Source organism: Chelon labrosus (assembly GCF_963514085.1).
Source record: "Chelon labrosus genome assembly, chromosome: 4".
Lineage (NCBI taxonomy): Eukaryota > Metazoa > Chordata > Actinopteri > Mugiliformes > Mugilidae > Chelon > Chelon labrosus.
In genome coordinates, this window is record NC_140340.1 from 5499915 (window position 1) to 5524865 (window position 24951).

A 24951-nucleotide genomic window follows, 5' to 3' on the forward strand; every position below is an offset into this window, starting at 1 on the left:
TCTTCTTACCCCGATGCTTCTCCACTATCCTTCCAGTTTTTAATAATGTGTTGGACAGTTCTTAACCCAGTTTTAGTAGTTTCTTCAATCTCCTTAGATGTTTTCTCTGCTTGATGCATGCCAATGATTTGACCCTTCTTAAACAGACTAACATCTTTTCCACGACCACAGGATGTGTCTTTAGACATGGTTGTTTAAGAAATGGGAAGCTACTCATTGCATCAGTTGGGGTTAAATAACTTGTTGCCAGCTGAAAGATAATCATCCATGCAGTAATTATCCAATAGGAGACTCGTAACTATTTGATTAGTGAAATCCAGGTTCACTTCCTACAGCGGTCTGGTGCTAAAGCAGCAATCAGTCACGTCGTGCATTTCCCAATATGTCTGGATGAGTGGATGAGCCATGGGAACCCCTGCTGTATTCTGTATCTTCCTCCGTCACTCTTTCCATCAACAACAACACCGCCCCCCCCCCCCCCCCCCAATACGGCACTTAACAGGAGCAGCAAAAGGAGGTCACTGTGGCTCGAGATTTATTTCTGTGTTATCACATCCAGGCAACAGATCCACAGCAGCTCTTGTGTACGATATATGGTCCATCAATGATTTTTTAATTTTTTATTTTTTTTTAATCAGGAGTTTAAACAGCAACGCTACAGTTAATTGAGCCAAGACTTCAAGTTCTGTCATTAACATGAGCTTTCCACATCGGGACATAAATTACAGCCCCGTACTCGTTTTTCTTTTCCCCCCCAACTTGATCTCAAAGCTCAAAGCAAGCTGTCATCAGCTGTTTCCTTGAGTGTAATGAGGGTAATAATCATGGTAGGGATTGCACCACTCACTGATGAATGGATTTCTCTTTTTTCTTTTCCTCCACAGCCCCCTCCTTTGCTCTACCTCCGTCCTAGTGGCTATTTATTATTAAAAGCAACCTAATAGCATCTCGATGGGCTTTGGGTCTAACCTAGATAGGATGCCGTCTCCGCCAGCGCTCCGTCCAGACTCCTCACTTTGGATCACAGATGAAAGCATGAATATTGCATGAGACTATAACAGCGTGGAAGCGGCGCCGCTGCATATTGTGCTCTGTCTGATGGAGTCCAAAATCAAACCTCAAAATGAATCAGAGTTGTGTTCAGAAGCTCGTTCCACTAGAGCCTACGGGGGAAGCTGCAGTCCTACTTGACTAGTGTTGTGTGTGTATATTAAAGCTGTAAAGCATGCTGTACCACGCTGCAGACAGTTTCTATTACAAAAGATGAACAACACACCACTCCTGACTTTATTAGGAATTTCATTTTGCATAAGACCTGTCACACAGATCTCACTCTAAGGCTGGTGACGCAAGTCCGTGAATAAATATCAGAAAACAAACGCTCCCTGTCAGTCTATCGAGCGTTATCGTCATGTCATGGCTTCCTGTGCTGATATTGACGTGCAGCCACTTGTTTGTGGCCATGCTGAGATGCAGAGCTGGCATTCTGCATGACTGGCACTAAAGAAATGTGATTTAGTGACCTTTGTAGTGTGTCCCGCCTTTGCTTCTTTCTCTTTTAGTCCTTCACCGCATCACAAATAAAACAAGAAACTAATGTTTAAGAGATGATGCATGTTCGGTAAGTGCGTGGATGTGTTAAGGAGAACTTGAAACCATCATCTTGACAGAAGATCATAGCTTTATGGTTTACCGTGATACATTTGACCTGTTGCAGACATCAGATGGTTTGTTGCACAAGAAACCATCTTGGATCAACGTGTCCATGTGATCTCATGATCTTGCAAAGAACCTAGACTCTAAAATTTAAAATAACTTGTAAGGACTTGTTCAGACCTTGCATTACTACCCGATCACAAGTGACCAGCATTAGGTACGTGTGTTCAGACCTGGCATTAACATGTGTCTCTAGATCCAATCTCAGTTTCTCTGCATGTAAATAAACCCCGACATCATCTGGGGCTCAGTAGAATATTTTAACAGCTGACGTCTCTAATGGATCTCTACTGCTGCTCCAGAACCAAGAACATCTCTGTTTTTTTATGTGTCTGCGTCATGACTTTGTCTTCACACGTTAAGTTGTTATTTATTGATCTCACTTCACCACACGCGGCTCCTCATACATCAACATGACCGCATCAATATTTAACACAGAATCACACTCATTTTAAATACTTTCATTTGTAAATTACTTACTTAGATTTATTTATTATTTAGTTAGTTAACAGCTACAAGGATAGAATATTTTAAAAGGCTCTCATTACTAATGAACAGACATCACTTAGGGTGCCTTTTTCCTTATCAGGTGATCATTTATAAAAGCGGTCTTGTGTTTTTTCTGAATGAATGAGTTAAACTCCACTGACATAGCGTATAAGAGGTCTTTAATGTGACTCAGGATGCATTGCGTACACACTACTAAAGGAATGAGGACACATGCGAAACTAGACCACCTCCAAATCTGAGATCAGATCTCTTAAATGTGATCTGAATGCTCCTCCTGGGGGTGTTCACACCTGTTTTTTTTACGTGATCAGATCTTAATGCAACGTCTGAACAGACCCTTAGAAAAGTGGAGAGACTTTTTATTGTAAAAAAATTCAACTCCACACTTCCTGACATGTTTTGGAGCTAAACAACTTGAGACTTGGTCTGGCTTCCAGGTTCACTCTGCCCTTTTTTAATTTAAAACATAATTTTTGCAGTGTTTAAAGTGTTTTTGTTTTCCCTCTCATGTTGTGCTCAGTATTTCTTCCTATGTGGGCCAAACCAGCACGACACTGGAAAGCTTCCAGAAAGACAACCGGAGCAAATTTCTTCCGTCCCTTCTCATTCACTTCCTGTTGCTCTCCGCTCTGAAGCGCCTCAATAATGCACTCGAGTCCTCTCACTGCCAATTAAAAAGCTCTCCTCTCCTCCTGTGTGAGGTTTCTTGTCACATTTTCACAGGAGAGTGAGGGCAAAGCGAGAAACGCAAACAATGAATCATCCTTCTTTTTATGGAAAAGGTCAATGGACTTGTTTTATCTTTCATTATCGACTACCGTGGAAGGGTGCGCCTCCTCCTGCTATACCGATGAAATGGTTATTCAAAAGGGTTTTCCATGACCGATGTGGCAATACTCACTTGAGATACACTCCCTGCCTGCTCATACCTGCAGTGAAATACTGAGATTACATTTTCTGTTTGAGGGGGATCCACTTTTCAATCCTGGTTCTCCATGAGGGGTGAGCAACCCGCTGCTTTACATCAGGTTGAAAACCAACTTGCTTGACGAAGCAAGCAGAGCCACGTCATTTAGATCATGAGGATTGCAGAAGGAACGGCTGAAGAACATGGCTAGTTAAGGGTAGTGACAGAATGGCCCGGAAAACAAAGCTCAGCTGTTTTTAACATACAGTGGCGGGCCGTGCATTTTCCACCTAGGCCTTTGATGACCTCCAGTCTTATTCAAAACACCTCTTAATACGATAGTTATGATGCTATAGAAACCATCAACAACACACGGATATGCAATAAAACAGGACGTGGCATCGTATCTCATACTAAAGCAAGAAACAGTTCAAAAAGTCTCCTCTCACTCACTGCAGCAGCTCCACATACGTCAAATCCAGCAGAGGCATCAATGTCGACCCAATAAAATGTCAAAAATATACATAAAAGATGTAAATATAGTTCATTTTACTCACCAGAACTTAAGAAACATTTTAGAGTTCTCCTCCAGTTCCTCCGGTTGAGCAGCCTTTCCTCACAACATCCAGCTTTTCTTTCAAAGTCCGCCGTGAAAATGTCTTTCTGAGAAGATTTGCAGCCAAATCGATAGCCTCTCCTCCTTCCACCGTCCTGGGTTCAATAAATACACTATATTACCAAAAGTATTCGCTCACCTGCCTTTACTCATTCCATGAACTGAAGTGCCATCCCATTCCTAACTCATAGAATTCAATATGATGTCGGTCCACCTTTTGCAGCTATTACAGCTTCAACTCTTCTGGGAAGACTGTCCACAAGGTTGAGGAGAGTGTTTATAGGAATTTTTGACCATTCTTCCAAAAGCGCATTGGTGAGGTCACACACTGATGTTGGTCGAGAAGGCCTGGCTCTCAGTCTCCGCTCTAATTCATCCCAAAGGTGTTCTATCGGGTTCAGGTCAGGACTCTGTGCAGGCCAGTCAAGTTCATCCACACCAGACTCTGTCATCCACGTCTTTATGGACCTTGCTTTGTGCACTGGTGCACAGTCATGTTGGAAGAGGAAGGGGCCCGCTCCAAACTGTTCCCACAAGGTTGGGAGCATGGAATTGTCCAAAATGTTTTGGTATCCTGAAGCATTCAATGTTCCTTTCACTGGAACTAAGGGGCCAAGCCCAGCTCCTGAAAAACAACCCCATACCATAATTCCTCCTCCACCAAATTTCACAGTTGGCACAATGCAATCTGAAATGTACCGTTCTCCTGGCAACCTCCAAACCCAGACTCGTCCATCAGATTGCCAGATGGTAAAGTGTGATTCATCACTCCAGAGAACGCGTCTCCACTGCTCTAGAGGCCAGTGGCGGCGTGCTTTACACCATTGCATCCGACGCCTTGCATTGCACTTGGTGATGTGTGGCTTGGCTGCAGCTGCTCGGCCATGGAAACCCATTCCATGAAGCTCTCTGCGTACTGTACTTGGGCTAATCTGAAGGTCACATGAAGTTTGTAGCTCTGTAGCAATTGACTGTGCAGAAAGTCGGCGACCTCTTTGCACTATGCGCTTCAGCATCCGCTGACCCCTCTCCGTCACTTTACGTGGCCTACCACTTCGTGGCTGAGTTGCTGTTTTTCCCAAACGCTTCCATTTTGTTATAATAGAGCTGACAGTTGACTGTGGAATATTTAGGAGCGAGGAAATTTCACGACTGGATTTGTTGCACAAGTGGCATCCTATGACAGTTCCACGCTGGAATTCACTGAGCTCCTGAGAGCGGCCCATTCTTTCACAAATGTCTTGTTTCACAGTCTGCATGCCTGAGTGCTTGAATTTATACACCTGGGGCCAGGCCAAGTGATTAGAACACCTGATTCTGATCATTTGAATGGGTGAGCGAATACTTTTGGTAATATAGTGTAGCTATCAAAATGTTAACGGGGACGATTTGCTTGTGCAGCTCGCAACAGATGAACATGAACCGCGAGCTTGGCTTAAACGGAGCGGCTCTCTGACGCTACCGTAGGCCACAAAGAACGCCTAAGAATACGAACTTGAAATGTGATTGGTTAAAGGAACAGTGTCATTACAATGTGTTTCAAGCTTCAGCCGCCTGCAGATTTAATTGTGAAGGCCCAGGCAGATTTCTTTGACACCGGCAACACATGACGGCTGAAATGTGATTGGATAAAAGCTCTAATGCACAGTTACACTGCAGGAATCACCACAGCTGAGAGACAGCCAAGCCATAAAATTAAAAGAATAGGCTACTGGGAATAATTTAATAAGTATAAATATTAAAATGTAAGTCAGTGATAGGCCGGCAGAGAAGGCTTTCGCACCCTGGACAGGTCTCCAGTCTATCACAGGGATAACACAGAGAGACAGACAACCATTCACACTCACACCTACGGTCAATTTAGAATCACCAATGAACCTAACCAGCATGTCTTTGGATGGTGGGAGGAAGCTGGAGTACCTGGAGAGAACCCACGCAGACACAGGGAGAACATGCAAACTCCACACAGAAAGACCGATGGATCTCAGACAAACAGCTAGTAAAAAAAATTAACTGTAGCCCATTAAAAAGGTCTGAACATACTAGCTCCATGTTATATTTCTAGTCTAGGCTCTGCTGCGTAATTTCAAAGGTCAAAGAGTTTTTTTTTTTATTGCCATTTCAACCGTATATAGCAGCTGCTGTACATAGTGAGATGAGAGGACGTTAATCCAGGACCATGGAGCTACATGAAGACACAGGACTAAGTACAACACAAGGGTCCGAGCATTTAAAGTGTGCTAAGTGCAAGCTAATGCAGAAAACACAAATATGACTATGATCTTTTCTAGTTTTTTTAAAAACCGATTTAACTGCATCATATCCAGGAAGATTTGACTTCATCACACAACTGTCAATTCTTCCATTCATCCTTCTAAGAGGAGAGAGGGTAGACAATGGTACCTCACCTTCACACACAGGGATTTGAACACAGATGAATAAACAGACCTTGTTGTTTTTGTTTTTTTTGTTAGTAGGCGACTGCTTTCTGTCTATTCACTAACGGAGAGAACAATGGGAGCAATGACAAATGGAGACAGTGATGATGTCTAATTGGAGTGGAGGACAAATCAGAATCAAAATACTCTTTGTTGTAACATATGTTCACACGTACGAGGAATTTGTTGTGGTGGTTAGTACAATACATGTACACATAAGTCCTCCCACCGTCCAAAGACATGCTGGTTAGGTTCATTGGTGATTCTAAATTGGCCGTAGGTGTGAGTGTGAATGGTTGTCTGTCTCTCTGTGTTAGCCCTGAGATAGACTGTAGACCTGTCCAGGGTGTACCCCGCCTCTCTCCCCAGTGACAGCTGGGATAGGCGACAGCACCCCCCCCCCCCCCCCCCCCCCCCCCCCCGCGACCCTTTACAGGACAAGCTGTTACAGAAGAGGAATGAATGAATGATACTGTGCATTAATTAACAACTGAGGTGCGTTATTGTAACTCATTAAGGCTTAAAAAGTCTGTGAGAGAGTCCGTGTCCAAGTTCAGGCACCGATGCAAAGAAACTGATCCCGACGGGGAGCGTCTCAGAAAGCAGTACTATTATAATCTGCTTTAATCCCTTTGCTGTAATCTTCAGTTAAACTTTTTGTCTTTCTCTTCTTTGTCCGGTAGCTGCCTATAAACCGACACAACAGAGCAGTTAAAATTAAAATGATGTGGGATCCTTCATGTTGAAACAGCATTTTGGAGGATGCAGTTTGTGCTGCTGTTAAACTGGATCGAACTAAAGACAAAAGTCACTTAACGGGGGTGTCAAAATAATAGAAACACGTGTCGTTACAACACAATTCAGCTGCAGCATGAAAATCAGAGGCTCTGTTATTTTGCACAAATGCTGAACACCACAACCTTCACGAAGCTGAGATTTAGTGCAAGACTGTCGCATTAGCATTCATTAATTTTCCTTAGTGTTCCTAATGAAATGGCTGGCGAGTGTGTGTGTGTGTGTGTGTGTGTGTGTAAAGGGACCGACTTCTTCTCATGCATATATAAGAACACTTGTGAACACATCAATTTATTCAGTTGACTTGTAAGCCGAGAAGCAGATCCGCTCATAATCTCCAATAATCACTCGCTCACTGTTATATTCATCAGCTGTTGGGGTTTTATTCTTATTTTTCTAATATTTTGTGGTGTTACTTTCTGTTATTTTTTTCAAAATTAGGTTTTAATCAGAATTTTCCCATGTGAAGCGCCACAATATAGAAGTATTTGGGAGTTTTGGGATAATATGCTGTGGCTTGCCAGTTTAAAATTGTTTGAAATGCTAAGAGGAATTTCATGCCATCACGTTTTTATTTTTCTATTTCCAAGCAATAGAAAATTTAAAAAAGATCAACAGTTCAATTGAATCTGTGTGTCGCTCTTATTGTCGTAGATCTTTAAGTCGTCTCAATTCGTCTCACCTTCTGCCCGATTCTATTCCGTGCTTCCCATCAGCCTCACTCATATCCCCTCCATCTATTCCCAAACGTCGGCCACTTCCCTCCTCTCTTCCCTACATTCCTCCGTCCTCTGCTCTCTCTCTCTCTCTCTGGAGAACGTGAAAGCCTTTCATCAGAAGCTGTATAATTGAATGAGCCACTCATGCTGTCATCCCTGTCAGCTGGTGTCAGCGGTAAAAGGGATGGAGAGTGCGTATGTTTGTGTATGTGTGTGTAGTAGTAGAGGCCGTGGTTAGCGGTTACCACCACTACCACCACCACCTCCTCCAAGCCTTTCCTCTTCTTCTTGTTCCCTGCCTTGTAATGAAAATAAACATCACTGTTCCTGCACTGACGGCCCCATAGGGATAGACACTTTGAGTGGAGGGGAGGGGGGCAGTAGCACGCAGGAATGGAAACACGGCATGGTTGCTATTGCGACGCTGCATGAATATTTCTGTGTGCACATGATCACAGACAAATGTACCCCTGTCTCTCTGTTGTCTCTTTTTGGCAGGAAGCTGAGCAGTGTTGCTAACGAGAACGCTCGTTGCAAAAAAAAAAAAAAATAAATAAAAATGCTGAGAACCTTTCAGTTAGAGCTTGAAGCTGCTGCAGTTAAGCAAACACTGAGGCTCATGTCGATATTGTGTATGTTTTAGAGCGATTCAGGGTCTGTTCAGACCTTGCATTAAAGGGGAACTACTGTTTTTTACAACCTGGAACTTATTTCTGGCATAAAATATGATCGTTTACTCACCCATATAACTTTGGTGTCATTTGGAGTCGTTTGGAAGATATTTAGCTCCAGTGGAGCACCGTGTATATCAACGGGGAATAGCACTAGCATATCGTATGAAAATATTGGTGAAATGAACGAGTTTCATGGCAGATAATGTGTTATTTAGAGGCTGCGTTTCGGTGCCCCATTCACTCCCACTATATGGATATACGCGGCGCTAAATATTGTCCGAACGACTCCAAATGACACCAAAGTTATATGGGTGAGTAAACAATCGAATTTTATGCCAGAAATAAGGTCCAGGTTGTAAAAAACGGTAGTTCCCCTTTAAGATCCGTAAAAGACAGGTGTGAACACCACCAGCACGCATTGAGATCATATTTGAGAGATCTGATCTCTGGTCTGGGTCACATGTGTCCTCATTCCTTTGAATGCAATTGCGTCCTGTTCTACTCAACAGGGAATGTTCCTGCATCATTCATTAAAAAAAAACAACAACAACACACAACCGCTTTTATAAATGATCACCTGATAAGGAAAAAGCACCGTAAGTGATGTCTGTTCATTAGTAATGAGAGCCTTTTAAAATATTCTGTCCTTGTAGCTGTTAACTAACTAAATAATAAATAAATCTAAGTAAGAATTTACATATGAAGGTATTTAATATGAGTACACGAGTGTGATTCTGTGTTTCTCGGTCACAGATGTCTTTATTTACCTTTATTACCAGAGATTACGGTGTGCAATAATCTGAGTTTAGTGCAGGTCTAACTAACGTCAGGGTGGAGATCAATGAATAATAACATAACGTGTGAAGACAAAGTCATGAGGCACACACATAAAAAAACATCTCTGTTCTCTGTTCTGGAGCAGCGGTAGAGATCCATTAGAGACGTCAGCTGTTAAAATATTCTACTGCTCCCCAGATGATGTCGTGGTTTATTTGCATAGAAAGAAACTGAGATCAGATCTGGAGACGCATGTTAATGCCAGGTCTGAACACACGTACCTAAAGATGGTCACATGAGATCCGATCTTAATGTAAGGTCTGAACAGATACCACATAACTGCTGTACAAGTACTGGACCTTAACAACCCAATCTCGTATCTCTATTTGCAGTCCATTTTTTTGAAGAGGCCTGACCCAATGTTGTTTCCATTTATTTTCTACCGTCAGGTTCAGCTAAAGCTCAAGTTGAATTATTTCCAAATGCAACTACTTAAGAAATTTCCCTCAAGCGCTCAATTATTCTCCTCCTGTCCTCAGCTTTGATGTGTCACGTGTTGTAAGGAGGTTCACAAAGCCTGCCGGAAAAACCAAAAGACAAACAAAGTGTAGCTGGGGAGTTGAGTTAGAAAAAAAAAAAACTGCAGAGACAAATAAGTCTAATTATTGCTGCTGTTTTATGAGAAGAACCAAGCTAGAAATAATAATAAAAATATATTGTCTTGCTTTGGGGCAGCACAGCGGCGTGGTGGTTAGCACTGAAGCCTCACAGCAAGAAGGTTCTGGGTTTGAATCCAGGTTGACTGGTTCCTTTCTGTGTGGAGTTTGCATGTTCTCCCTGTGTCTGCGTGGGTTCTCTCCGGGTACTCCAGCTTCCTCCCACCGTCCAAAGACATAAGGTTTGCCAGATGTTTGATGTCTCAGTTTGACTTTGCTTACATCTGCATTAATAGACCAATAAAGTCATTTAAACATAGCTATTGTTTGACGCTGACAACATTTACTTATGTTATAATAATAACATAACATACAATAAATGAAAAGATGATGTGTAACATGGCCACATGTAAGAAACATGTTGAGCATGTGGTCTCTCGTTTCACAAAAGCTCCCTCCCTCGCGGACTCCCTCTCTATAATCGGCCTCTTATTATCACCCGTCACATGTCACCGTGGCAACCATTCATCCACAATGAAGGCAGGGTCACGGATGTGGCACCGCTCTCCGGCGTAATCACACTGACCACGCAGGACATCCCCGTTTCCTCGGCACAGCGGATGTGATGAGAGCGAGCTCATAAACTGCTGGAGGCCACTGCAGCGTAATGACAGAGAGGCTGGTTGTGTTTGTTTTTTTTTTTTTACTATTTAGAATTCCTCTGCAGGTGATCATTTGACCGTTGAACATGCCAGAGGAATATATCGTATTTCTCCTATCTGCCGAAGCAGTTTTGACTTGCAAATTAATGACAATTGATTAAAAATATCGAAGGAACTTTCAGAGGAGGCTTCTGGCTCACCCCAACAACAGCTGCAGGGGGTGTGACAGGGAGACGTCCCTCTCACTGCCCCGCCACCAGGAGACGGTCCAGGAATAAAGGGGCGAAAACGTTGGTGAACGGTGGTTCCTGGCTGAATACCCTGCAGCCGACCCACGGGCACCGGAGGAGGTGCGACAGGCGGCGATGCCCAGCAGGAAGTTCCACCTACCTGTACATTAACATATTAAAATTCATTTTTTATCAAGGTTAAATGATGTTTACCTCAAACTGAGAACCGCTTTTACCCGACAAGAGTTATATTTTTAGGTAATCCTTTCACAGTAAAATAAAAACCTGTCAGATAAGTGCAGTCAAGTAAAAGCGACAGTATTTAACAGAGTAGAGTAAGAACAGAGGCGCCATTATCAGGGTAAATGTACTGCGTTACTTCCCACCCATGGCATCCAGTGGTTTGTGACGTTATAGCATGTAAACTGCCCCCTCTCCTCCCCTCCCTTCCTCCTCCATCTTCCTGTGAGTGTCTCAGTGTGTTTCCTGTGGAGCTCCATACTGCATATGTTGTCGTGGTCTCATCAACCTGCCTGGTCTTCATGGCCTCCTGCAGTTATCCACTCCTTCCTAAAGCGTTTTTGTGTGTGTGTGTGTGTGTGTGTGTGTGTCAGGCTGCATCCTGCTGGGGATGGCTGCTGCCATCAAGGAGTGTCATTGCTATGGGGTGGGGGTGCCTGGTCTGGTCTAGGTGGGTGCTACATGTCTAAGTAACATCCACATGAATGAATGCCAGGTCCAAAAGTTTCCCAGCAGAACGTTGAATTGTCACAAGATGGTCAATGTTATTAATTTCTCCTGTCAGTGGTCATAATGTTGTGGCTGATCACTGTATATATGACCATGTCCTATATCTTTTATAAAAACTGCAGAGGTTGGACTCATCTCAGGAGACGATGAGTCCATTTACTGGTATGTGACCCAGAAACTGACTGAATCATGTCTTTATTAATGTGGACCGTGTTCACGGTTTCAAGTTTCTAAACAAACCACATATCTGACAGCTTCTCCTGGTGGACTTACGTCACAGATGTTGTGCTTTTTTTCTCCCGTGAGTCCTGAAGATAAGCAACTAGTGCAGTAAAACCCACCGATTGGCCTTCTGCTGATGTGCAATAGAGAGCATCCTGACATTCTGCCTGTGGGTGGTCTTAATGTTGTGGCTGATCGGTGTAGACCCACGAACGTGCTTGCTTTGAAGACTTGTGTGCCCCATGCTGCAGGTTTCCCCATCAAGTCACGTGACCAACACAAAAGTCATTATCAGAGCTGCCTCCGTGCGTTCATACATCACCGCTGAGGTGGGACGGTCAGCAGAGATGGATTAAACAGAAATCCACACTGAGAGGAAATTAGAAAGTGTAGGAATTAATTCTGGTTTCTGGTGAAGACGTCTGAGTCTTGCTTAGAATCCCACACAGCTTGGATTACGTGACCGTGTTCACAAAAGAGGCGGCAACAGCAGCAGGGACAATAGACTGACAGGCGAACCTGCAGTTCAAGGGCACAGGAAGCGGCCTCTCAAGGAGAATAAATTATGTGTTTGTGTGCGATATTATCGTCTGTGCTCCCCTCCAGCACAATGTGTTGTGTGCCAGTGTCACTGATGTTCACCGCGACATCCGAGAATCTCCGCTGGCATTTTAATCACGGCAGCGGCGGCGGGCGGCGGCCCTCTCCCAGCTGCACGGCTTCAAGTGGAGGGAACAAATCGCTGTGTCGCGCTGAGAGGTGGAGTGTGACTTGCAGCCGCAGGGAAATTATCAAGGCGACGACGATGAAGGTTTCCCCCACCCTGCTTTCTATCTGGGTTCAACTTGACTTGAAAACTTTAATGATGTAGTTTTGTTTCCTCTGTCAGCGTGTAATCCTCCCACACAGAGTTGAGATAATCCAGATTGTGGAGATGGAAATGGACCCAAACACTTGTGAGATGTGGGTTTAGGTCCAGAGAATGCACAAATAGTGATCATTAGAAACGGGCAACACAAGAGTCGTATTGAGCCCTGCAAGAGCTAAAACAAGAATGAATCTCTTTGAGACACACAAAGCAAGCAAGCAAGAAGAAAAGACGAGGCCTAGACTGACTCAGGGCATCTGTTACATAAAACACAGAATCTATTATTACTGGATAACTCAGCTCCAACCAGAACCTGGAGTAAAAGCTGCTGCTCCTCCTCGCTGAGCCAGGTGAGAGCCAAGCATCTGGTGAGGAGACACTGGGATCAAACCGGACTTTGCTGGAGGAACTATACACTGATCAGCCATAACATTATGACCACTGACAGGAGAACTAAATAACATCAATCATCTTGTGACAATTCAGTGTTCTGCTGGGAAACTTCTGGACCTGGTATTCATTGGTGTGGATGTTACTTAGACATGTAGCACCCACCTAGACTAGACCAGACACCCCCACCCCATAGCAATGACACTCCTTGATGGCAGCAGCCATCCCCAGCAGGGACACAAACAAAAACACTTTAGGAACAACTCAGAAAAAACATGAAGAACAGCACAAGGTGTTGACCTGGCCTCCAAATTCACTAGATCCCAAACTGATCAAGTATCTGTGGGATGATCCACAGAGGCCCCTCCCCTCAAAGGCCCCCCCACTAACAACATTCTGTTGCCAGACACCACAGGACACCCTCAGAAGGCCCATGTCCATTCTCTGATGAGTCACAACTGTTTTGGAGGCACAAGGGAGACCTACACAATATTAGGAAGGTGGTCATAATGTTATGCCTGATTGGTGTACATCATGACAGGCCTGGGAATGCCCAGGGATCCCACAGGAAGAGCTGGGCTGTGTTGCTGGGTAGAGGGATGCGTGGAAGTCGCTGCTTAGCCTGGTGCCACCGTGATCCGACCTTAGACCTTTAGATCAATGGATAAATGGATTGATAGCTCAGAGTGAACCTGTTCAACCAAATGATAACGAGTTTCAAATGTAGTTTCATACCCTCAACTCACATCCTGTCTGTAATCTATCCACCATTTTTATATGTCTCTCTCCTTGGGTGGCAGAGCTCATTACTGTATTTTAATGAAGTCAAGTCACAGAGATGACTTCTGCCTCTCTTGACCTTGAGTCAGTCGTCTTCTAAAATGAATTTTCTCTTAATTCTAAACACACTTTTAGACAAGATAAAAGTTTTGAAAAGGAACCCCGAACGCTTGCCAGTTAGTTTTGAACAGTTTCAATAAAATTACCAAGATTGTTCTGTAATTCCTTCATCACTAAAGGTAAAGAATCCAAGTCTCCCCTGAGAGAAATTTAAAAGGCAGCGATGAGACAGGAGACTGGTGATGTGTCCTCTATTTCCCCTGATATATGATAATTGTGAATAGACTCTGAGGTCAGTACATCAGGCAGAGCTCCTGTGATTAATCGCCGAGATATAATGTTGACTGCAAAGGGACCAGAATGGAAGCATGATTGTGTGATTTACTGCAGAATATTATCATTAGAACATAATCGTTTTACCTGGCGTCTTGTTTACAGCCGTTGCTCTACACTGCACAATGGACAACCAGACCAAAAAACAGTTTCTATCCACAGGCCACCAGACTACTGAATCTCTGAATCATCACTGAGTGACGGCAATTTGTCGTTTGCACGGACTAAACACCATTTGCACATTCTGAATGTCCTACCACTGTGACAGTACTGCACAACTAATTGCTCCTTATACTCCTTCTCGCTTATTTTATTTAGTTTCTATGCTTCTATGTTTATTTCCTTCATTTTCGTTTGGTTGTGTGACGGCAACATTGCTCAGGGTGTAACCTTTGCTGTGTATGTGACAATAAACTTCTTGAATCCCATCAGTTTCCAGTTGGGTTAGGGTTAGGGTTTTATCGCTGATGTTCCTCTCTTTCTTTTTCTCTCTCTCTCTCAGTGGGATTCCTGGCAAGAAGTGTGGAACTATCATCTTCACGGCCGAGGAGCTCAGTAACTGTCGGGTTAGTATCAGATCACACACTCACACACCAGGTGGTGAACACGGTCCGAGACAGAGGTCACAAAGTCAAGCTTTACGGTCTAGACTACATCATGGCAGTCACGTCCTATATTTACACTTTTAACTTTGCCATGTGAATTTAAATGGCCGCACACGCTTCAGAATAATCGCACCATTTACTTGCATCAAGTGGAGGGAAAGTCGGTTTCTACATTCCCCTCAAAGTGTCCCATTCATTATTTATCTGGTGTTTAAGTTAAGAGAGAAGCTTGCAGACACATGTTAACACATCTGTGCTGATGACGACCGTATTGCCGGTGAAGAATTTCTTGACACTCGACACACACAGTTCAATGCCATTTGAACAAGTCATAAATAAAACATGATGATAAAAAACTCAGATGCCTGGCGTGGGAAAATCTTCTAAATGTCACTCCAGTCATTTGAGTATTAATCACGTCGGCTCTTGAATGGACACTCCTCTAACATCTGTCACAAAGGTGCAGAGAAAATGAATCGGAATAAAGTATGAATCGCAGAGCCAGATGTTCTTCAGCTCTTTTCTTCAAACATTCATGAACATAATGCAGTGAGCCATCTTTATTTCGGCCTGGTGTATTTCCTATCAGCGTGGCTATTTTGGTTCTCTGTGTCATGCTGACCTTAAACTCTTTGGGGAAACAGAGGTGGTTGCACAGAACAAAACATTTCATGAATCTTTTTAAAAGTTTCTGAAAACACAGAAATCTACATGACAAGTTTCCAGAAAGTCAACTTCACATATTTAAATAAAACCAGCGTATACAAACGAACATGCCTGTGATATGTCCGAAATATCATCCCTGCGCCTTCAAAAATAGATTAAACTTGGATCCAACAAGAACATGCACTGCTCAGTGTGAGTTGTTGTTTGCTGATTTTTTTTTATTTTTTATTTCTGTGTGGTAAAAATAATCACACTTTTCCAACTGTCTGATCATCGTAAGGAACAATCTACCCATCCATATCCCTGCTGGTGTCACCAGATCTTTTTCTTTCATTTCAATTGTATTTCAGTCCAGATTAGGATTAAGTCAGTCATTTTTGGATGGAGTTAGCAACTTTCCCATTCCAGGCAGCTAATATGTAGTTTTGTAGTTTTAAAATGATGATTCATGTAGAATTTACGTAAAGATGCTCGAGATGCACCATTAGATTCACCAGATCTCTACAATGGAGTCATCACGAGCCAAAGTAAAAATAAATATTTAAATATTTCTTTTATCCATAATTTCAAACAAGCTTCCAGTTTCTAAATGAATAATATGGCCTCTTACTAGAACGTTCCTACCCACACTAGCTGTGTAGATTTAGTCCTGTATTTTCATTCTGAGCTAGAATAGATTTGTTTTTCCATGTGATATTGACTTGGTTCGATTTATAACCCCCCTCCCCCCACAGTAGTTCCGCAATTTATGTTTTTCTTATGGTTACCTCTAGTGCTTCACCAGTAGCCTAATAACATAACAACCAATCATAGTTATAGAGTCCTTCCAGACATGTTCAATGTTCAATGTGTTATTTCCTTCGATGTGGTTTCTTGGAAAATCTGTTGTAAACAGATCATTGCTCCTGACATCTTTGGCACACCACCCTTCCCCCACCCCTCCGACATGCAATCTAATGTTTTGGCATTTGCATCACTGGTTGTCCTGTATTAATTCTCTTAAGCTGGAAATCAGACGTAGCCCCGTCATTCATACGGTGACTAAAAGTTGTGCTTTCCTTTCTGCCTTTGGCAAAACTCAGATGTAAATTAGGCAGAAAGAATAAGAAGTTTATTTTGACCTGGAGCCCTTTTGCAGACTTTGTTTAAGGTTTTCCCTGCTATTAAATGCTTAATGTTTAGAGATATGTACACTGATGAGAAGACCCTGTTTAGACCCTGAAGACCCCTGCTTATGTTCTGCATTGGTTTGTGTCCTAATAAGCTGAAAAATAAAGTTTCAAACAATAAAAATGACATCTGCACTTAGTTTTTCATTGAAAAATCCAGAATAGATGAACATGCAAATATATTTTACTTGGAAATAGATGAAACAGTCTCCAAGTGACACTAAACTGTGTTTTAGCTGCAGTGAGGCTCAAACATCAGCCACCAAAACACCCGTCTGAGCAGGAAGTTGCAGTAGAAACTAGATCTTAGGAGTAATAATGCTTGAGTTCACGTGGAGCATTTCACGTCTGTCTGTATCTTCAAAGTCTTGTTGAAAGTCTTAACTGAACCAAACTTAAAGTGTAATGAGAGTTATAAACTAAATAATGTTGTTGTTTCCAGGACATAGCCACCATGCAGTTCTGCGCCAACAAGCTCGACAAAAAGGACTTTTTTGGCAAGTCCGACCCGTTCCTAGTGTTCTACCGCAGCAATGAGGACGGGACGTAAGTGTGTGTGTGTGTGTTTTTATGTTTGGTGTGAATCCTCCAGTCCATCTGTTAGTCCTCCTCTGTCACAACTCTTCCCTCTCTTTACTGCCAGCGAGTAGAAACGTTGGATCCAACCCCATGAGGCTGAAAGCCTTCCACACATTAGCTGGAGTCTTATCGATCGTCTTGACACTAAGACAGGAAGTTCTAATTGGTTCTTTCAGTATTTTAGGTCAACTTCATCTGATTATGTTTTAACTGACCCGTTAGACACACATGTTCTTCAAGGCGCTTTTAGAGTACTGCAGGACGTAGATGCCATAATCCTCTCTTAATGTTTAGCTTCCTGTTCATGTTTCCAGGTTCACCATCTGCCACAAGACTGAGGTGATCAAGAACAATCTGAACCCTGTTTGGCAGCCGTTTACCATCCCTGTTCGAGCGCTTTGTAACGGAGACTACGACAGGTAAAGGGACAGGACAGGGGTCCAGACAGACCTGGGGTGGAATCCATATGCTTAACATTAAGTCTATTAAGTATATTGACATGGATGGGGGTAATTGTTTTAGACCAGGATAGATTTTTGTACCAAGTAAAGTCTGACATCCTCAACTTAGGTGTCTGCAGTCTCCGCAGTTTTTAGCACTTCTGTACCTGCTTCATTTTTCCTTTAAAGATGTCTGAATTGATTTGAATGGTGTACACCACAGGGTTTAGTATTACTGGCATATTCACATGGAAAACTGTTGTGTTGAGAGGCGAAGAGGAATGGACCCAAATGCAGACACAGAGGGGAGGCAGGAGCAGGAAACAAAAGAGCTTTAATGAAAGTTACGAAACAAAACACCCAGGAAGAAACTTTTAGAACAGAAAAATGAACCCAAACAGGATTAAAACTGAGGTAATAAACCACAATATCATGACAGAAAAAGATATATTGTTCTGGCATAGTATACAGCAGGTTATCTCATCAAGAAGTGACAACACACTGACTATAGACACAAGTGCTTGTTCTCCTTTATCTGGAAGAAATTACGTCAATCATATCAACATCAAATTAGCAATTCTAAGCTATTCACCTCACTTCCCTGTATCCTACCTTCAGTTGATGACTTTTACTTCTACTTGAGCACAATTTTAGCTACTCTATCCACCTCTGATGGGAGCATACACCGATAAGGCATAACATTATGACCACCTTCCTAATATTGTGTAGGTCTCCAAAACAGTTGTGACTCATCAGAGAATGGACGTGGGCCTCTGTGGATCATCCCACAGATACTTGATCAGTTCGGGACCTAGTGAATTTGGAGGCCAGGTCAACACCTTGTGCTGTTCTTCATGTTTTTTTAAGTTGTTCCTAAAGTGTTGGGGTCAAGTAACATCCACACCAATGAATGCCAGGTCCAAAAGTTTCCCAGCAGAACACTGAATTGTCACAAGATGGTCAGTGTTAGTTACTTCTCCTGCCAGTGGTCATAATGTTGTGGTCCAAGCCTCAAGCCTGATCCATAGAGGCCCCTCCCCTCAACCCATAGGTATCAAAGTCCCCCCACTAACAACGTTCTGTTTCCAGACACCACAGGACACCCTCAAAAGGTCCATTCTCTGTTGAGTCACAACTGTTTTGGAGGCACAAGAGATACACGATATTAGGAAGGTGGTCATAATGTTATGCCTGATCGGTGTATCACATAACACTGGAGGCAACCTCGTGTATAACATATGTGAAGCAGAAGAGGCTGGACTCTGTGGTGGTCAGAATAATGCCAGCAGTCGGCCATGTGGTCAGTCTCAGGCCAGTGCTGGTGTTATTGAGACTAACATGGAGGCAACGCAGCGGCAGACACACAAATACATCTCTAGATTATTGTATTGAAAGCCATTCATTCCGAGCCTTTATCCTAATATATGTGTTTCGTCCTTAGTGTGCAATTACATACCATTTTATTGTGAAGAAGAAGAAGGGTAAAATTTACACTAAAGAAGAAATGATCACATTTATTTGTACCAAAAACACTGATAAGTTCCTGATACTTCCTGACTCAACTTTCCCTTTGTCAATCTCTCCTCCTGTTCTTTCTGCAATGTCTCTTTCTTACCCTCAAACACTCTCTCTCTCCCTCTCTCTATGTGAATCACACCTCCGTCTGTCTCACCTCCATCTGTCTCACCTCGGCTCCCTCATCGCGCCTCCTTCCAGGACAGTCAAGGTGGACGTTTACGATTGGGACAGAGACGGGAGGTGAGTTCTCTCGCTACGTATCTCAATCCAATTTCATTTCATTTTCAGCTCCACACGGAATCCCTCAAATGTCACACCCTACTCCGTCTGACTCAAGGTGTCTCATTAGAACAGATTGATGGCTCCACCCGCCCGGCGTGCACTGTGCAATGAATCGCAAATTGCAGGTGAAAGGTTGCAGCTGAATGGGCCGAGGGTTCAGGGTTTATACGGCTTCTCCTTCTCTATAGGAGCCACAGATTTGTAGCTTTAATTGGAAACCTTGCTGGTTTTTTTTTTTTTATCAGGCTGTCTGGCCTCATGTTAGTGCTTTCCATAAATTTCAGTTTCAGTCTGGATTCAGTTGAAATTCAATTTTTTTTTAATAAATCCTCTGTCCCAGACTCTCACACCTGTATTCTGCAAGACAAGAGGAAACTAAATGCAAATGTTTGTCTTACAAAGAATCAATCTGACGCTGTCATCAGACTCTTACTCTGTTACACGGTCAGTTCAGAGTTTGACGGACTCTTCTGTTTTGTCTTTTTACGGTCTTTTAGGGATTTATGTGTAATTCAACCATAGACTGTATAAAAATGGACGACAGAACTGCTCCTTTAAAGTGAAGCCAAAGCAAGTAGCGCTCCCCCTGGTGTCTGACTGCAGAATAGGTCATAAGCTCCACCCCCTCCATGTCAGTGGGCGGGACTTGGGCCAAACTAAAACACTAAAATACACGTCAAATTAATTTTTTTTTTTAAGGATGGTTTCAGTCATTTTAAGTAGTTAATATAATACTGGTGCATGTTCAAGTGTCCATTTTTCTGATAAGTTTTGTTTTAGTTACTTATTTGACGCTACAGAAACAGGATGCGACATCATGATCTCTACAAGTTGCCATGCCAACCACTTTGTGAAACAGTCCCATAGGACAATGAGAGTTGGAATAAATAAATAAATAAATAAAGTGTATAATCCAACATTTCCTTGTAACTAATGGAGGTAGAGCAGAGCGTAGTATTAGTTAAATGGAAACACGAGTGAGTCTGGAGTAAGTGTGATTGGGTCGTCGATAACATGGCTCCACCCTCAGACCGTACTGATCAGACTCTGGCGTCAATTTGGCCAATGCAAGGAAGTGGAGATGCGTTGTCCATATTTATATACAGTCTATGTCTCATTTGACAATGAGCCATTAAGTCAGGAGTCATATTATCTGAACACAGTAATAACTACCAACTGAGGAAGGATTACTGTAGTATTGTTAATCACACTCCTGTTACATTACAAATTAGAAAAAAAGAAAACTTTTCACTTCTCGTCCTCACATTTAACCCTTACATACTGTTGGGGTAAAATATGATCCGTTTTGACATTTGACAGCTGTGAAAATACCCTAAACGTCGTTCTTTTAGCCAGGACTAGATTTGATAACAAAATACACAATGGTGGTTGTAGGGACACACACAAAAACTCTAAAAGGAACTACTAAAAAAAAACATGAAGAACAGCACAAGGTGTTGACCTGGCCTCCAAATTCACTAGATCCCAAACTGATCAAGTATCTGTGGGATGATCCACAGAGGCCCCTCCCCTCAAAGGCCCCCCCACTAACAACATTCTGTTGCCAGACACCACAGGACACCCTCAGAAGGCCCATGTCCATTCTCTGATGAGTCACAACTGTTTTGGAGACCTACACAATATTAGGAAGGTGGTCATAATGTTATGCCTGATCGGTGTATTGTAGATAGACTGATATAGTCCTACTTGCATAGACGCTGTTTATTTTATTTTTTTCCATCTGATCTTCCACAGCCTTTAAGATACACTTTAAGATACCGTGGTTGCATATAATCATATTTATCATGTACAACGACAACATTGCTATTCTATTTTCCAGCACATGTATATATGAAAATTACTGTTTCTTTGTTGTTATTTTTTTTCCAGCCATGACTTTATTGGAGAGTTCACTACGAGCTACAGAGAACTGTCCAGAGGCCAAAACCAGTTCAATGTTTATGAGGTAAAACACAACAAATCAGTATTCTACTATGTATTATTTAAGTCACATTTCTTATATTACAATATATTATTGATATTCACACACAGCTCAAAAACTTGTTTTTTTATTTCCCATTTTGCGGTGAAAGGTTTTGAATCCCAAAAAGAAAGGCAAGAAGAAGAAATACATCAATTCGGGGACGGTGAGAGATTTCCTGCTGTGTTTTATCAGCGGCATATTCTCAGAGCCGTAAACTGACGGCGTTTTCCACAAGCCCGCCTGTTTACCTGTATATGTATATTTCCTCTTCTCTTCTGTTGCTGCTCATTTTTTTTCTCCTTTCACTGCCTCGCCGTCGCCAAGGTCACGCTGCTGTCTTTCAAAGTGGAATCCGAATGCACGTTTGTGGACTTCATCCGAGGAGGGTGAGAGCTCACTCAGGGATGTTTTATCAGGGACCTTGTAGAAGCCAGTGCATCCATAATGAGGATATACTACTAATAATAGAGAAAACGTTAGTAGTAGTCAAGGGAGGGCATTTAAGAATAAGAATAAAAGTAAGAAAAACCTTTATTTGTCCCACAATGGGGAAACTGCAGTTTGTCATGTCTGTTAAATCAGTTCTTGCTTTGGGATGTAGTGATTATTAGATAATTATCAAATATTAGAAGGTAAATAAAACCTTTAATTGAGTAGATATATGCAAAATATTAATCTATTATTGGAATTTGCCAACAGAACAAGAAATATTCCTTCTGATATCTGAATGTCTTTGCACGGACAGTTGAATGTTGAATATCAACATGAGTCAGTGGTGCAATCTGAAAGCGCCGTTAGTGGACGTGAGAGGCTCGTATTGTCAGAGATGTGGTCCAGATCCCCCGCCTCGTGCTTTATAAGTCCCAGCAGCGACCACTCCGATGAGTGTCTCAGTCCGTCTTGAACAGCTGTAAATGTGCTCCTGTCCTAGCGTCTCTGTTCTGAACGATGTGCTCAATCTCCCACCAGGACACAACTCAATTTCACAGTGGCCATTGACTTCACAGCATCCAACGGTAAGACGGTGTATCCGCTTTTCCTCTTTTGCTCGGTGGAAATGTTTCACCTGCAGTCTGTCTTATTCCTTTCATTTCCTCTATTCAACCACTGAAAGGACATTTTAATGCTACCATATTCCAGCTCACCATTGAAGTGTTATAAGTAGTTGAGTGCAGTGGATCATTGCTTTGTCCTCCTCAAAGCGTTGACTGTTCAAATGTTCCAACAAGTGTTTCCCTTAACGTATTTTTAGCGTAGCCTGCAACATGCACTCACTAACCTGAGCCCATCTCCCATCACACTTACAAGGTTCAAACTCAAATGTCACTTCATTCATTTTTCTGTGCTTTCACATCTCAAGGTCTTCTCCAGTCAATAGGACCTTACACCGATCAAGCATAACATTATGACCACTGACAGGAGAAGTAAATAACATTGACCATCTTGTGACAACTCAACGCTCTGCTGGGAAACTTCTGGACCTGGCATTCATTGGTGTGGATGTTAGACATGTAGCACCCACCTAGACCAGACCAGGCACCCCCACCCCATAGCAATGACACTCCTTGATGGCAGCAGCCATCCCCAGCAGGATGCAGCCTGACACAGACACACACACAAAAACACTTTAGGAACAACTAAAAAAAACATGAAGAACAGCACAAGGTGTTGACCTGGCCTCCAAATTCACTAGATCCCAAACTGATCAAGTATCTGTGGGATGATCCACAGAGGCCCCTCCCCTCAAAGGCCCCCCCACTAACAACATTCTGTTGCCAGACACCACAGGACACCCTCAGAAGGCCCATGTCCATTCTCTGATGAGTGGAAGGTGGTCATAATGTTAAGCCTGATGGGAATATTTCAACTAGGAGAGTATGTAGTAAAAGTAAAAATGGCTTGCAAGATGAATAGAGTCAGAGAAGAGTCTCAGGTGAAAGTGATAAGTATGGGAGTCAAGTTTAGATACTGGCGGAGACTTTGGTTGAGACACTCTGAATAACCATGAGGTGGTGGTGATGATGGGGAGGAGGGGGAGGTCTGCACGATAGACACCTGAAAGGTAGGGTGATGAGATGAAGACTTGGGACTGATTGGTTTGGAGACAACAGGCAAATATATCTAATTTGGGAAGTGTAGCATGAGACAAAGAACAGAGAAGCAGGGTTAGGGTTCCTAGACGGAGAATGAGGGAACACATCCTCCCTAATGAACTTATACTTAGGATTAAGGTCTTGTTGTTGCTGACAGTAGGACACAAGCACAATATGAACTTTGCGTTGTTGCATGTCTCTTTAGGGGGCTCTGTAAACTACATGTCTGCTTCATGTCTGCTACGTTCGTCTATGTATTTATAAGCATGGCCACAATAACTGTATCATAACATCATGACAACATCTTGACTCACTGATGAGTCTTTTGTGTTTACTTTACTGCTCTCTCTCTCTAGGAAACCCATCCCAGCCCACCTCCCTGCACTACATGAGTCCGTACCAGATGAACGCGTACGCCATGGCCCTGAAGGCTGTAGGGGAAATCATTCAGGACTACGACAGCGACAAGCTCTTCCCAGCATACGGCTTTGGAGCGAAGCTTCCCCCAGACGGCAAGATCTCCCACGCCTTCCCACTGGTAAGATACAGAGAGAGGGAAATGACTTATTTTAACCGCACATGTGCAATGACATGCACAGAGTAGTAGGACTGTGTGAGCTATTGTGGTTGATGTAGGACCTGTTCAAACGTTGCATTAAGATCAGATCTAAGCGACCAGCTTTAGGTACGTGTGTTCAGACCTGGCATTAACATGCGTCTCCAGATCTGATCTCAGATCGGATCTTAATGCAAGTTCTGAACAGGGCCATAGATGCAGAACCGCATGGGGCTGGCTCAAGTAGTTTCTAACCCAGAGTGTGCAGTGGTGAATAAATTTACTCCCAACAAATCAAATCACTGGTGTCATACCCAGGTAACAGCTTAGCTAACAATAGTCTAAGTGGGAGATCACTATTATTTTCAAAGGTTGACCACCAGTTCTTTACTTTTGGAGAAGTTCAGTGCGACGTTATTGGGATGGTACCACTCAGATAAGTTCAACCACAACAGCACAATCATGTGTTATTATTATATTATATTGATGATTATTATTATATTTTTTAATTTAAGGACATAAATGTTAGACACAAGTGCAAAAATGTCTGCAATGCAGTCAAATGGGGACTTGCCTGCAGTCTACAAAAATGGTCACTGCAAAGAAGATCCTCCTGAAAAGCACAAATAAATGTACAGTACTGAGACACACTGAAGAAATGTCAAGAAATGTTTAACAGTGAATCTATTTTATACTCACCATACACTGTGTGTATTTGTCTCTGCACCGTTTTAATGTTATAATATATGCACTGGTTATATCATTACATAATATGCTGTGAAATGCCACAATGTGCTTATGGGTAGATTAGGCCTATACCAGCTGAAGCACCAGAGGCATAATTGGTGAAACAACCCAAAAAATATATACGGAATGACAACAAAGAGACTCGAAATAGCTACAAAGAGGTGTAGAGACATCCCGAAGAGACGTGGAACAACAACAAAGAGACTGAG

At 42.7% G+C, this 24951-nt stretch overlaps 1 protein-coding gene across 1 annotated transcript in view; it reads left to right on the plus strand.

The window, feature by feature from the left end:
• The window catches only part of LOC311486878 (copine-9-like), a gene marked incomplete at its 3' end in the record, with an annotated part of 96872 nt that overhangs the window by 49299 nt on the left and 22622 nt on the right, over positions 1-24951 (plus strand). The window contains 9 exon segments of the mRNA XM_084542895.1: positions 14606-14669; positions 16986-17089; positions 17437-17541; positions 19279-19320; positions 21253-21328; positions 21456-21509; positions 21671-21732; positions 22316-22362; positions 23796-23977. Coding sequence (XP_084399021.1) covers positions 14606-14669; positions 16986-17089; positions 17437-17541; positions 19279-19320; positions 21253-21328; positions 21456-21509; positions 21671-21732; positions 22316-22362; positions 23796-23977 — 736 coding nt within the window.